This window comes from Ahaetulla prasina, chromosome 15 (assembly GCF_028640845.1).
Source record: "Ahaetulla prasina isolate Xishuangbanna chromosome 15, ASM2864084v1, whole genome shotgun sequence".
Lineage (NCBI taxonomy): Eukaryota > Metazoa > Chordata > Lepidosauria > Squamata > Colubridae > Ahaetulla > Ahaetulla prasina.
The window spans coordinates 5,543,452-5,559,003 of NC_080553.1; the positions used below are offsets into that span (position 1 = coordinate 5,543,452).

Here is a 15,552-nt window from a genome sequence, read left to right on the forward strand (position 1 = left end):
AACAGAAATACATTTTTTGGCAAAATATTCATTTTAACCATAGCAATCCTGCCCAATAATGAAATTTGTAGATTTTTCCATTTATCCAGATCTTTTTTAATATTGTTTAATGTTTTATCATAATTATCCTCCTTAATTGAAGAGCACTTGGCTGTAAGCCAAATCCCTAAATATTTTATTTTCTTGGTTATGTTCATTTCAGTTTTATCTTCCAATTCATTTTTTTCACTTTTGGTAAGATTTTTGGTTATTAATTTAGATTTATTTTTATTAATATTAAGTCCCACTACTTCACCAAATTCTTCTATTGTTTGGATCAGTTTGGGGCCAGTTTCTAATGGGTCTTCCAGAATAAATACCATATTATCAGCGAAGGCTTGAACCTTGTATTCTTCCTTCTTGGTTTTTAAACCTTTTATCTCCTGATCTTCTCTGATTTTTGTCAATAATGTTTCTAATGATAAAATGAATAGAAGTGGAGAAAGTGGGCACTCTTGTCTAACTCATTCAGTTATATCAACTTTTTCTATCATTCATCGTTCATAATTACTCTGGCTGTTTGTTTTGTGTATATATTTTCCAACATTTTTTCAAATTTTATCCCGAATTCCATATAGTTCATTTGTGTTGTGATAAATTTCCAATATCAAATGCCTTCTGGGCATCAAGGAAAAACACTTGTTTTTCAGTAGACTTCATAGTATTCCAGGGTGTTCATTATGATCCTCATGTTATTTTTTAACTGTTGTCCTGTTAGGAATCCATTCTGATCTGGATGTATATTTATTCAAGATTTTTTCCATTCAATTAAATATCTTTCCTGCGTATTGTCTTTTAAAAAAGCTGAGATTTTAGCCGTCTCAGCCAAATTAATGACTTTCAATATCCATTCTTCTATTGTAGGTACCTCTTCTTTCTTCCAGTATTGTCCAATCAACAGTCTTGCTGCTGTTATTAAATTCAGAATCAGTTTAGTCTCAATCCCTGTACAATCCGTTATAATTCCCAAAAGGAAAAATTGCGGCAGGAACTTTATCTTCTTCTTCTTCAATCTTCTTGGATTGATTATCTACAAAACAGATATCAGATTAAGAAATATCAGATTGCCTTTGAATAATTAGGAAGTATTATTTTATGTAATGGGGAGTGGATTGGGAGATGAAAAGATTTGGATGAGGTTAATTGGATTAAAAGGGAAAATTTTACTCTATGTTTGGTTTATGTATAACAATACCTTGTGATTGACCCGGGGGTGGGTGGGGAGGGGGTTTTTTGGGAGGGAGGGGGAAAAAAAGGGGGGGAAATGTTTTTGTTTTTTTAAAACTCTTTCAATGAAAAAAAAAAGATTTTTTAAGTCCTCTCTGCTGTTATCGTTGTGAATGTTTTATAGTCCGTGTTTAGTAAAGATATTGGTCTGTAATTTTGAATTTGTTGCGAATCAGTGTCTTCTTTGGGAATGATTGCTTCCGTCCAGGTTGTCGGTATCTTAGCCTCCTCCAATGCCTCATTAAAAATCTCCAATATTATCCATTGTAGCGACTCTTTCATATTTTTGTATAGCTCTATCGGCAACCCATTCAGCCCTGGTGATTTATTGGTTTTTTGTTTTTTCAATCCTGCTTCCAATTCTATTGCGGTTATCGGTCTATTTAGCATTTCTTTTTGTTCTTCTGTAATTTTATTCTTTTTTGTTGCCTCTATGTATTGTTTGACTTTTATCTTCTGCTATCTATTCCTGGTTATATAACTTTGAAAAGAAGTTTTGTATTATTTTCTTTTTTTCTTCCCGTCTATACCGTACTGTTCCGCTTTCATCCTGCAGTTGATGTATTTTTCCTTTTGCTTTTTTTAATTTATACGCTAACCATCGGCCAGTTTTATTTGTGTTTTCAGAATAATTTTGTTTTACCAACCTAATCTTCTGTGCTAATTCTTTTTGTGTTATCAAATTAATCTTATGTTTTAGAATGTTCCATTTTTCTTTTATCCTTTTATTTTGTGGATCTTTCTGTAAATCAAATTCTATTTTTTCCTAGAGTTATATGCAATTAGCTTTTGTGGTATCCCATAAGTTTTGTATCGAGGTGTATTCTTTTTTATTGATCTGAAAAAATAGTGTCAGCTCCTTCTCTAACGTCAGTCTGTATTCTTTGTCATTACATAGGTTTTGGTTCATCGTCCAACTTTTTTTCTGTTTTTGGCCTTTCCATTTTATTGTTATTGGATTGTGATCTGCCCAATCATTAATTCCAATTTCAATTTCTTCTATCTCATTTTATAATTCAGGTATCGTCATATCAATCCTGGACCAAGATTGATGTGGATATGAATAAAATGTATATTGTTTATCTATCTTGTGTGTCTCTCTCTTGGAGATTTAGTTCTGATGTCATATTGAAAAATGATTTTGGTAGTGTATTTTTCTTCTTTTTCTTCTTTTTACTACTTTTATAATCTTTCTCAACTTCAACTATTGCGTTAAAGTCTCCAATCAAACAAATGTTTTCATAATACAGATCCACTATTTTATTAAGTACCTTTTGGAAATATTCATGCTGATTTTTATTTGGAGCTTATATTGCCGTGAGTAAGATTTGTTTGTGATCCAATTCTAATTCTAATGTTAATATTCTGCCCTCTTCATCCGAATATATTAATTTTGATTTTATTCAGCCTTCGACATATATTGCAATTCCACCTTTCTTTTTTTTGTGCTAATGTTGTGTACAGTGTTTGTAAGCATTTCACTTCTCATCCAAGAAGCTTCTTCAGTTCTTGGATGAGAAGCGAAACCAAGAAAATCCAGTTGCCTTTTCGGAAAAGCACCTTTGAGACAACCGTGATCTGGATGATTCAGCATCTCCATAGAGTGTTTGGACCTTGCTTAGGCTGGAGCAGAGGATTGATAAATCAATCTTCTTCAAGACTTCATCTTGGAAAGTTCTCAACTCTAGACACTTGGGTGATGGAATCCTAAGATTCAGAGCCCATTTTGTCAAAGGGAACCACTCTGGATGAGACCACAATTGCTAAAAAAGATCCCATTTGCTGTGAATAGAAAGATCTTCGGTTAGATTGTGCTTTTGAGTCCATCACATTCAGAAGTATTTTCTTCTCCATGTCTCTAGGTTTGCTGTGTCCTTCACTGAAGCCATGAAAGAAGCAGCTGCAACATATTGGGTAGGTGAGGCTTGGGGATAGACAAAGTTTTTATTTTGTGTCTCTTTCTCTTTTTTTAATTTGCTCCCCCTTGCCTTTGAACCTTTTTTGGTTTTGAGCTTGAAGTTCTTCTGCAATGATTTTGCTCATCTGGTTTAAGTCATGCCAATCCTTCTCCTCCTCCTCTGGGACCTTCAGTAGTAAAAACATTCTTGTGAAAAGACAGAAATTGATCAGCTTTGAAGCTGCATCTCTTCCTCCTCTTGATCTTCCTCCTCATTGTCAATGAAAAGACTCTTTCTCCTCCTCCTCCTCCTTTTCTTCTCCATTAACACCAGCATAAACATGAGTGGGGAACACCCTTTCTCCTCCCTTCTGCCTGCTTCTCTTCTTTCTCCTCCTCATTGGGGACCTTCAAAGGTAACAACAGATTGACATTCATGTGAAAAGAAAGAAATTGATCAGACACTATTTCTTCCCCTTCCTCCTCCTCCTCCCTTCTTCTTCTTCTTCTTCTTCTTCTTCTTCTTCTTCTTCTTCTTCTTCTTCTTCTTCTTCTTCTTCTTCTTCTTCTTCTTCTTCTTCTTCTTCTTCTTCATTTTTGTGCTCGCATCTGTACACACGCACCCAATGACTCTCAGCAGTTGTACCTCCCTTGCCTCACAAATCAATGTCCCAACCTTGCAGAGTTCAGATTGCAACAACAGTCAAACATCTCCAATTCCAAAGTATGCTTTTTAGAAACGGGTGGGTGCAAGAGGCCTGCTAACTTTATTGGGTTACCTGTGCATTGGCAAACCAAGGTCAAGAGCCGCTGGGAACTGGATTTGCAACCTGAATGAAGCTAGAAACACAAGGCTTGAGGCTGGGGGGGGGGGAGCTAATTTAAGCTCGTGTCTGGCTTGAAAGCGGTATTTTGCAGGCCTAACATAAAAAGACAGATTTGGTTCAGCAATGCTGGAGACTGGAGGAGAATGGCTTTTTGTGTAAATACCGTATTCGATAGCAATCACAGACAGGGCTCTAATTTATTTTGATACCTTCAAAAAGAAGTACTCTAGATAAGTGCCTTCTTCTGCTATGATTCTCTGCCTTGAAAACAAATAAAACCTCTTTTGTGGCCAAGCTTCTTTTTCCCCCTCCGTCTCTGCAAATGGTGGCCTTCATTAAGTCTTCTTGTTTCTTTTTTTCTTCCTTTCGATTTTTTTTAAACCTCCGTAATGATGATAGTGGGGGGTTGTCATTTGCCCAGGAAGACAAATAAGTCTAATAAATGGTACAAAAATGGTGCTGGAGAATGACTATCTCTTTCTCTCTCTCTCTCTCATTCTCTCTCTCTTTCTGTCTCTTTCTTTCTCTTACTCTTTCTTTCTCTCTCTCTCTCATTCTCTTACTTTCTCTCCTCTCCTTCTCTGTCTCTTGTCTCTCTCTCTTTCATTCTCTCTTTCTCTAAAACTTTCTCTGTCTCTTTCTCTCTCTTTCTCTCTCTCTCATTCTCTTTCTTTCTTTCCTCTCCTTCTCTGTCTCTTGTCTCTCTCTTTCATTCTCTCTTTCTCTCTAAAACTTTCTCTGTCTCTTTCTCTCTCTCTCTCATTCTCTTTCTTTCTCTCCTCTCCTTCTCTGTCTCTCTCTCTTTCATTCTCTTTCTCTCTAAAACTTTCTGTCTCTTTCTCTCTCTCTCATTCTCTTTCTTTCTTTCCTCTCCTTCTCTGTCTCTTGTCTCTCTCCTTCATTCTCTCTTTCTCTCTAAATCTTTCTCTGTCTCTTTCTCTTCTCTCTCTCTTCCCTTTCTTTCTCTCTCCCCCCTCTCTCTCTCTCCCGCTCTCTTTCTCCCTCTTTCTTGCTCTCTTTTTCTCTCTCCCTTAAAAATCTGCTTTGCTAAAAACCTGATAATTGTATCAAGTTACAGAAATTGATTGCTGCTTACCGCAAATATTGATTGAAGCTCATTGAGGTCTGCTGGCTCTGATTAGCTTCTGATGTCACCTGACAAGCTGCTTTTTGAAAGGGATAATTTTAACCAGAAATCTAGGCAGCTTCACCTTCTTGGCTGTGTCTTTAGACTGCCCAATTTTTTAAAGCCAGCATTGAGATCTTTATTTATTCCTTCCTTTCCTTAAATATATTTCTGAATGGCATGCATAGGATCAAAGCCCAAAACGACCCAAAAGGAACAGGAAAAACAGGTAAATCCTTGACTTACAATCATTCCTTTAATGACTGTCCAAAGTTACAACACTGAAAAAGGGGATGTAGAACCATTTTCCACACTTAGCACCATTGGAGCATCTGATGGTCACACGATCAAAATTCAGACACTTTATAGAATAGAATAGAATTTTATTGGCCAAGTGTGATTGGACACACAAGGAATTTGTCTTGGTGCATATGCTGTCAGTGTACATAAAAGAAAAGATACGTTCATCAAGGTACAACATTTACAACACAATTGATGGTCAATATATCGATATAAATCATAAGGATTGCCAGCAACAAGTTATAGTCATACAATAAGTGGAAAGAGATTGGTGATGGGAACTATGAAACGATTAATAGTAGTACAGATTCAGTAAATAGTCTGACAGTGTTTTTTTTTTTTTTTTATAAAAAGTTTTATTTTTACAATCATATCAAATAATTCATCCAATGTACAGTTATATACAATTAGTCGGGCTTGCCCAGTCACCACCACCCTTTTTAACACTCTTCCCTCTTCTACCTTCTTTTACTTTCCAAACCTTCCTCTCCTTCTCTTATCTACCTCCTCTCCTCCCTCCACCCTACACCTTCCTTCTCCCTCTACTATCCCTCTTCCTTCCTCTTCTCCTCTTTCCTACCTCCTACTCTCTCTTTTCTCCCTCCTCACCGTTCTAAAATGGTAACTATGCAGACCCGACCCTACATTAATTATATTTCTTCAATAATCCCTGTACATTAACCATCACTCCATCTCTACCAAACCCCCCCCAATTCCCCTCCCCCTTACCCCCCACCCCCCCACCCCGACTTCCCAGAACAAAATGCAGGGTATCAAAACTAACAATCATAATCCAAAATAATTCCTAAATTATAATCTCTAGTCACACCACACTTAGTCACACTCTCAATTCCCCTCTCCTTCAAAAATATATCTAATACAAAATATTTCCTAAATTTACTCATATGCTATTCGATATTTTTTTATCTGATACTTATTTTGAATATAATCAATCCACATTTTCCATTCTAAAATATATTTTTCTAGTGTATAGTCTTTCAAGTAAGCGGAGATTTTTGCCATCTCTGCCAGATTTGATACTTTGAGTGTCCATTCTTCGATTGTAGGTAATTCTTCTTTCTTCCAATACTGAGCAATCAAAAGTCTTGCGACTGTTATTAAGTTCAAAATCAATTTAGTCTCTATAGCTGTATAGTCCATAGTCTACTTTCCTAGTAGAAAGAACTGCGGAGTAAACTTAATCTTCTTTTTCAAAATATTCTGCATGATCCACCAAACTTTAATCCAAAATGCTTTAACTTTTTTACAAGACCACCATATATGGTAATAAGTAGCATCTTCACAATCGCATCTCCAACATTTAGCAAGATCTAATATGTGTTTCTTGTAAACAGGTAATGTCATTTTTAAATTGTTTCAAATAATGAAATACTTTCCTTCTCTTCTGCGGTGAATTCAGGCCATTAACATTCCAAGATAATAGTTTAATTGCCATTATCGGCCGAAGGAAACTTTTAGAACACCAGCCGCAGATCACATTTTACTTTAGGCCTTGCTCCTCCACTGTTTCCGTTGTAGTAGTTGCCAGTTGTTGTTGTGCCTTCATCTCTTGTTCCTTGCGTTTAGCAGCAGCTCTTATCAGCCTTTGTTCTTTTGAATCTAAACCCGTCGTAGGTATTTCCAACACTTGTAATAAATCTTCTTCCATCACAATCTGTTCTTGTACCTGCTTCACTTCTCTTTCCTTCACTTCAGCCTCCTTCTTCTAGCTTCCAATGGGGAAGACTTCCAACTTTTAATACCTCAACATAAAATTCTCTTGCTTTTCCAACCGTATTGAAACGATGTACTTTCCTGCATAATATACTATTATACCAGTTGGAATATCCCATCTATATTCAATCTGATGTTTTTAAGTTCATTCACCAGGAAGGCAAATTCCTTCCTAGCCCTTAACATTTTGGTGGAATTTCCTTTAATATCAAAATATCTTGACCAGCAATCTGAATCTTCTCCCCTTATATGAAGCTTGCAAAATCTGATTTCTCACTGTTCTGTTTGTAAAATAAATAACAACATCCCTTGGCAACTTTTTGCCTTGCTATCCAAGAATTCACGATATATTTTATCAATTTGATAAGCCACATCTGCTGGACGAGCTGCTAATATCTCAGCAAATACTTCAGAAAAATTTCCTTAAATTCTCTTCCTTATTTTCTTTCAAACCTCGAATTCTAAGAGCAAATTCCATATTTCTATATTGTATCAAAACTATTTCATCCTCTGTTTTTCCATTTTACTTTGAAATTCATCCATTTTATTTTCTAATTTTAAATTATGTTGCTTAATTTCTTCAACCTCCTCTTCCAATAAAATCACATTCGTTGCCAAACTTGTACTGCCATTACAAATCCTTCTTTAACTTCTTTATTTCCCACTTGAATTTCTGATATCTGCTCTTTCATTTCAGACATCTCATCAGTTATTACTTTAAATTTTTCTTCTATAAAGCCTTTTAAGTTCTCTTGTAACGCCTCTAAATTCAATGTTCTAGTCTCTGCTGTATGAGCTGGAGAGGCACCAGCTGATAAAGTTCCAGAGCTCTTTGTTACAGTAGACTTTAATTGTTTGGCTGCCATCTTCTATAAAATTATATATTTATTTATTTCCAACTTAATATTCACTTTAAATCTTCTTAACCTCTAAAAAACAGTCTTTTAAAGCAGTATTTAAAAATCTCCCCTAGATTCTATCAGCAGGCAGCAAAGAGTTAAAGAGTAAAAGCAGCAAGTAACATGCAAATTACCAACTGCAGACAAACGCTGAAAGTATCACTTTCGCTTTCCACTCGTTAACTTGTTAACAATTCGCCTCCATTTTTTTACTGTTTTCAAGCTTGTTACAAAGTATCGGGGAATCGGCTTGGCTACTTGCATAAAGTTCTCCCACTTTCGTTCTGTCCGGTATAATCCTTTATTGTCCAAAATAAATCTCGGCGTTTGGTCGTGGTGATTGGTTCCGCCAAAGCAGAAGAATCCTCGGATCTGGAGCACTTCGGGTTACTGGAGGGAACTTAACCCTTCAAACCCCTTTTTTCTCAGGGGCTTTAGGGAAATTCAACCTCTGCCCTCAGCTCACCACCTTCTCCTTCTCCCGAAGAAGGGGTTTTCCGAACCGCTGGACAGCAGATTTAAGCTGTCCTAGCGATTCCACATAATCCAGAGGTTGGTGATCGTAAAGATCACCGCCATCACCTACGGTGCCAAACCGGAAGTCTCTCCCCCATAGTCTGACAGTGTTGAGGGAATTATTTGTTTAGCAGAGTGATGGCCTTCGGGGAAAAACTGTTCTTGTGTCTAGTTGTTCTGGTGTGCAGTGCTCTATAGCGTCGTTTTGAGGGTAGGAGTTGAAACAGTTTATGTCCAGGATGCGAGGGATCTGCAAATATTTTCACGGCCCTCTTCTTGATTCGTGCAGTATACAGGTCCTCAATGGAAGGCAGGTTGGTGGCAATTATTTTTTACTTGGCAACTGACTCGTATTTATGACGGTTGCTGTGTCCCCAAATCATGTGGTCCCTTTTTGCAACTTTCTGACAAGCAAAGTCAATGGGGAACCCTGATTCACTTAACCGTGTTACTAATACGGTTAGTAACAAAATAGAATAACAGAGTTGGAAGGGACCTTGGAGGTCTTCTAGTCCAACCCCCTGCTTAGGCAGGAAACCCTAATACCCTTGGATAACCATTTGTCTGAAATGGTTCTGGATTTCCTGCCTAAGCAGGGGATTGGACTAGAAGACTACAGTGATTCATTTAACAATAGTGGCAAGAAAGGTCATAAAATGGGGCAAATCTCACTTAACAAAGGACTCGGCAACAGAAATTACCTGGGGCTCAATTACCTGTATGTTTCTAAGATGGCCTGCAGGATCCAAAATGAAAAGAAGAGAACCAATTTTTTTTTAAAAAAAAAAATAGAATAATTTCACGAGGAGGATCCTGAATAATGGTTGTGTCTTGCATATTGATCGATCAATCCATATCAAAAATTGGCGGGCCTTTACGGGAAATGGTCCTGCTACTTAGAATAGAATGAGCTGAAAGGGACCTTGGAGGTCTTCTGGTCCAGCACCCTGAAACCATTTGAGACAATTAACTATTTAGTCTCTTCTTAAAAACCTCCAGTGATGAAGCGCCCACAATTTCTGGTGGCAAGCTGTTCCACTGGTTGATTGTCCTCACTGTTAGGAAGTTTCTCCTTAATTCCAGGTTGCTTCTCTCTTTGGTTAGTTTCCATCCGTTGTTTCTTGTTCTGCCTTTAGGTGTTTTGGACAATAATTTGACCCCCCTCTTCTTTGGGGCAGCCCCTCAAATACTGGAATACTGCTGTCATGTTGCCCCTAATTCTTCTTTTCTTTAGACTAGACAGACCCAAATCCTGCAGCCGTTCTTCATATGGTTTAGTCTCCAGGCCTTTGATCATCTTAGTTGCTCTTCTCAGAACTTTTTCCAAAGTCTATTGTTGTTGTTAGTTGCAAAGTCGTGTCTGACCCATCGCAACCCCATGGACAACGTTCCTCCAAGCCTTCTTGTCCTCTACCATCCCCCAGAGACCATTTAAGATCACGCCAACTGCTTCAGTGACTCTATCCAGCCACCTCGTTCGCTGCCATCCCTTTCTTCTTTTGCCCTCCATCTTTCCCAGCATTAGGCTCTTCTCCAGGGAGTCCTTCCTTCTCATTAGGTGGCCAAAGCATTTGAGTTTCCTCTTCAGGATCTAACCTTCTAGAGAGCAGTCAGGGTTGATCTCCTCTAGGACTGACCGGTTGGATCACCTTGCAGTCCAAGGGACTCGCAGGAGTCTTCTCCAGCACCAGAGTTCAAAGGCCTGGAATCTTTGGCGCTCAGCCTTCCTTATGGTCCAACTTTTCCAGCCATACATTGCAACTGGGAAACCATCGCCTTGACTATATGCACTTTCCAAAGTGTACTTGTGTCTAATTATTTTCCAACTGCCTGAATGGAGGGATTTTATATAGATGATACCTTCCTTTTAAGAGGGGCGACTTGGGGGGCCAAAGGATCCTGATGAAGTGAGCGGAGCAACAAAAGAATCGTGTTTCTTTATTTTTGTTTTTGTTTACCTCTCTGCACACATTTAGACTCTGTGGCTCAGACTGCTAATGCAGTCTGTTATTAACAGCAGCTGCCTGCAATTACTGCAGGTTCAAGTCCCACCAGGCCCAAGGTTGACTCAGCCTTCCATCCTTTATAAGGTAGGTAAAATGAGGACCCAGATTGTTGGAGGCAATAAGTTGACTTTGTATATAAATATACAAATAGGATGAAGACTATTGCTTAACACAATGTAAGCCACCCTGAGTCTTCGGAGAAGGGCGGGATATAAATGCAAAAAAATAAATAAATAGCAATCTCTGAAATGTGAACTGTTTTGCAAAAGATTGCCTTGCCCATTTGGTTACAGTGATTAACTTGCTTTCCCTGTCTTTTTTGTTTGTTTTTTTTATTATTATTAATTTGCAAAGCCTCAAACCAGGAACAAAATCTGTGTCCAGGCTCAAGGTCAGTAGTTTTCAAAATCCTCTGTCCGCCCCCTGGAGACTTGTTTCCTATTTCTGTCTTTCTTCCAAATGAGAACCAACCACCTGCTCTCCACCCCCAAAAAATTAAATAAATAAACTCACTTTAAGTTTTAAACCCCCCCCCCCCCAAAACATTGTGGTGAGAACATTGGTGACTTGTGATGGACGGGTCACAAACGGTGAGAGGAGTGTAGATATAAGCAGAAGGTCACCCGTCGTAGGGATTGATCAGAAATCAGGAATAAATAGGCTTCTGTTGGGATTTTTGAAATGGAAGTAGTAGGCACAGCTTGGTTTTTAGGATTGGCAGTGTTCTCAAGACCAGCAGCAGGGAGATTCAGTGGAATAATTGCACTGAGGCCTGAATTCAGTCTTCAGAATCCTCTCTCCATGTGTGTGTGTGTGTGTGAGAGAGAGAGAGAGAGAGAAGAAAGGAAAAAAGGAAAGAAAAAGAAAGAAAGAAAAGAAAGGGAGGGAGGGAGGAAAGGAAAGAGAGTGAGAAGAAAGAAACGAAGGGAGGGAGGGAAAAGGGAAAGGAAAAAGTAAGAAAGCATGAAAGGAAGGAAGAAGGAAGGGAAAGGAAAGAGGAAAGAGGGAGAGAGGGAGGAAAAGAAGGAAAGAAAGAGAACAAAGAAAAAGAAACAGAAGGAAGGAAGGAAAGAGAGAGAAGAAAGAAACGAAGGGAGGGAGGGAAAAGGGAAAGGAAAAAGTAAGAAAGCATGAAAGGAAGGAAGAAGGAAGGGAAAGGAAAGAGGAAAGAGGGAGAGAGGGAGGAAAAGAAGGAAAGAAAGAGAACAAAGAAAAAGAAACAGAAGGAAGGAAGGAAAGAGAGAGAAGAAAGAAACAAAGAAAGGAGGGAGGGAGGGAGGAAGAAAGAAAGAAAAGAAAGAAAAAAGAAAAATAAATAATTTGCATGTTTCCCAGAAAGTTCCTATCATTCATAATGCAGGGAATCCTCCACTTACAATCATTCGTTTAGCAACCATCGAAAGTTATGATGATGGCACTGAAAAAAATCCTGAACAACCAGGTCCTCGCACTTACAACCATCACAGCATCCTCAGTTGTGTGATCGTGATTTGGCCATGTGCATTTTGAGGGTTGCAGCATCCAGTGGGGGTGGTCGCGTGATCGCCATGGGCGACCTTCCAAACAACCCCATGATTTGCTTAACGGCCTCACAATTGACTTACCCACCACGGCCAAAAGGTCATAAAAGCAGGGAGGGGGCCTCACTTAATGACCACATCTCTTAGCCATGAGACATTTGTATCTCAATGGAGATCATAAGCTGAGGACGTCTTACGACGTTCAAAGCTTAACAGGACCCTGCAACCAATACTAGAAAAATCCACATTTATATCCAAGAGAAATCTGATAAAAAGGTCTCCTACCTGACTTGGTGGCTCGGTGGCTAATTCACTGAGATTTTTGATCAGAAAGCTAGGCGGTTCGGCAGTTCGAATCCCTAATACAGGTCTCCTGAGTGAGCAAGGGGTTAGACTAGATGACCTTCAAGGTCCCTTCCAACTCTGTTACTGTTGTGTCTTGCCCGCTCTCACCGCAGCCGGGGTCTGCTTATCTGCTTCCGAACGCTGAAGAATGTCCTCCCGGCCCCAGCCCTGGCTCCATGCCCAGACAGGCTGAGGAGGGGGCATCTCCCGGTCCCAGCCCTGGCTCCATGCCCAAGCAGGCTGCAGAGGAGGGAGCACCCCCCGGCCCCAGCCCTGGCTCCATGCCCAGGCAAACGGAGCAGCTAGACCCCTCCCCCTCCTCCACAGCATGTGAGCCTGAGGAAGGTTTATTTCCAACAGCTGCTGATTGGAGTGACCCTCGCATCAGAAGACTGGATAGGCGGAGGCAACAGAAGGAAGGAGGCAGGCCTTAATGAGTGCTGAGTCATGGAGCCACACCCCATGGCCTATATAAAGGATCTGCTTTCTGGCAGTCTCTGAGTCAGGCAAAGTCGAACTTATCTTGCTGAAGTCACTTACTGGTCTCCTGCCTGCTCTGAGGACTTTGCTAGGACTTTGGGCAGAGCTGCAGAGGCAAGCCTGATTCGGATTTCCCTGACCCGGCCGTCAGCGGAGGAGTGGGACACAACAGTTACTGTTACATCACTACAACATGACCTATCAATCAGCTGCAGCTTCTGACATCCCCTTCCAGGCTGATGGGAATTGTAGTCCACGGGTACCACCCCGTCACCTTGGGTGGAACAAACAAAATATTTCAAATTGATCCCTCCAAGTTTGCCTATCTCTGCTGTCCTTGACTTACCACAGTTCGTTTAGTGACCGTCCCAAGTTACAAATGGCAATGGAAAAAGGGACTTGTGACCGTTTCCCACACTTAACAGCCTCCTCGGGGTCAAAATTCCAATGACTCCGATTTACGATGATTGGCACCGTCCCAGGGTTCACCTGATCCCCTCTTGTGACCTTCTAACGGGGACAGAGGGGAGCCAGATTCACTTAATGACGGGATTAGTAACTTCACCGCTGCAGGGATTCGCTTAACAACAGTGTCAAGACAGGTCATAAAACGGGGCAAACCAGGGATGAAATGCTCCCCGGTTTGGACTGGTTGGCCGAACCAGTAGCGATGGCGGCCGATGGTTTGGAGAACTGGTAGTGATGGTGGCGCAAGGCTCCGCCCAACCACCCAGTCATCATTACTTCCTGTTTTTTTACCCTCTGAGCATGCACAGAAGGGTTTGTGCATGAGCAGAGGGTCCACGTGCACATAGCACATGTGTTGTGTCTTGTCCGCTCTCACAGCAGCCGGGGCCTTCTTATCTGCTCCCGAACACGGAGGAATGTATGCCTCCCGGCCCCAGTCCTGGCTCCATGCCCAGACAAGCTGAAGAGGAGGGGGCACCTCCCGGTCCCAGCCCTGGCTCCATGCCCAAGCAGGCTGCAGAGGAGGGAGCACCCCCCGGCCCCAGCCCTGGCTCCATGCCCAGGCAAACGGAGCAGCTAGACCCCCCCCCCTCCTCCACAGCATGTGAGCCTGAGGAAAGTTTATTTCCAACAGCTGCTGATTGGAGTGACCCTCGCATCAGAAGACTGGATAGGCGGAGGCAACAGAAGGAAGGGAGGGGCAGGCCTTAATGAGTGCTGAGTCATGGAGCCACACCCCATGGCCTATATAAAGGATCTGCTTTCTGGCAGTCTCTGAGTCAGGCAAAGTCGAACTTATCTTGCTGAAGTCACTTTCTGGTCTCCTGCCTGCTCTGAGGACTTTGCTAGGACTTTGGGCAGAGCTGCAGAGGCAAGCCTGATTCGGATTTCCCTGACCCGGCCGTCAGCGGAGGAGTGGGACACAACAGTTACTGTTACATCACTACAACATGACCTATCAATCAGCTGCAGCTTCTGACATCCCCTTCCAGGCTGATGGGAATTGTAGTCCACGGGTACCACCCCGTCACCTTGGGTGGAACAAACAAAATATTTCAAATTGATCCCTCCAAGTTTGCCTATCTCTGCTGTCCTTGACTTACCACAGTTCGTTTAGTGACCGTCCCAAGTTACAAATGGCACTGGAAAAAGGGACTTGTGACCGTTTTCCACATTTAACGACCGTTGCAGCCTCCCCGGGGTCAAAATTCCAATGACTCCGATTTACGATGATTGGCACCGTCCCGAGGTTCACCTGAGCCCCTCTTGTGACCTTCTAACGGGGACAGAGGGGAGCCAGATTCACTTAATGATGGGGTTAGTAACTTCACCGCTGCAGGGATTCGCTTAACAACAGTGTCAAGACAGGTCATAAAACGGGGCAAACCAGGGATGAAATGCTCCCCGGTTTGGACTGGTTGGCCGAACCAGTAGCAATGGCGGCCGATGGTTTGGAGAACCGGTAGTGATGGTGGCGCAAGGCTCCGCCCAACCACCCGGTCATCATTACTTCCTGTTTTTTTACCCTCTGAGCATGCACAGAAGGGTTTGTGCATGAGCAGAGGGTCCACGTGCACATAGCACATGTGTTGTGTCTTGTCCGCTCTCACAGCAGCCGGGGCCTTCTTATCTGCTCCCGAACACGGAGGAATGTATGCCTCCCGGCCCCAGTCCTGGCTCCATGCCCAGACAAGCTGAAGAGGAGGGGGCACCTCCCGGTCCCAGCCCTGGCTCCATGCCCAAGCAGGCTGCAGAGGAGGGAGCACCCCCCGGCCCCAGCCCTGGCTCCATGCCCAGGCAAACGGAGCAGCTAGACCCCTCCCCCTCCTCCACAGCATGTGAGCCTGAGGAAGGTTTATTCCCAACAGCTGCTGATTGGAGTGACCCTCGCATCAGAAGACTGGATAGGCGGAGGCAACAGAAGGAAGGGAGGGGCAGGCCTGGATAAGTGCTGAGTCATGGAGCCACACCCCATGGCCTATATAAAGGATCTGCTTTCTGGCAGTCTCTGAGTCAGGCAAAGTCGAACTTATCTTGCTGAAGTCACTTACTGGTCTCCTGCCTGCTCTGAGGACTTTGCTAGGACTTTGGGCAGAGCTGCAGAGGCAAACCTGATTCGGATTTCCCTGACCCGGCCGTCAGCGGAGGAGTGGGACACGACAACATGC

At 41.9% G+C, this 15,552-nt stretch overlaps 1 protein-coding gene across 4 annotated transcripts in view; it reads left to right on the forward strand.

Annotated features, from left to right (window-relative positions):
* GLT1D1 (glycosyltransferase 1 domain containing 1) overlaps positions 1-15,552 on the forward strand; it is a 51,851-nt gene that overhangs the window by 10,688 nt on the left and 25,611 nt on the right. For 2 of the 4 annotated variants that reach the window (XM_058158322.1, XM_058158324.1), the window contains 3 exons: positions 3,129-3,180; positions 10,542-10,655; positions 10,926-10,962. In XM_058158322.1, coding sequence (XP_058014305.1) covers positions 3,129-3,180; positions 10,542-10,655; positions 10,926-10,962 — 203 coding nt within the window. The remainder of the gene's footprint in view (positions 1-3,128; positions 3,181-10,541; positions 10,656-10,925; positions 10,963-15,552) is intronic. The other 2 variants (XM_058158323.1, XM_058158325.1) reach the window with 1 other exon arrangement.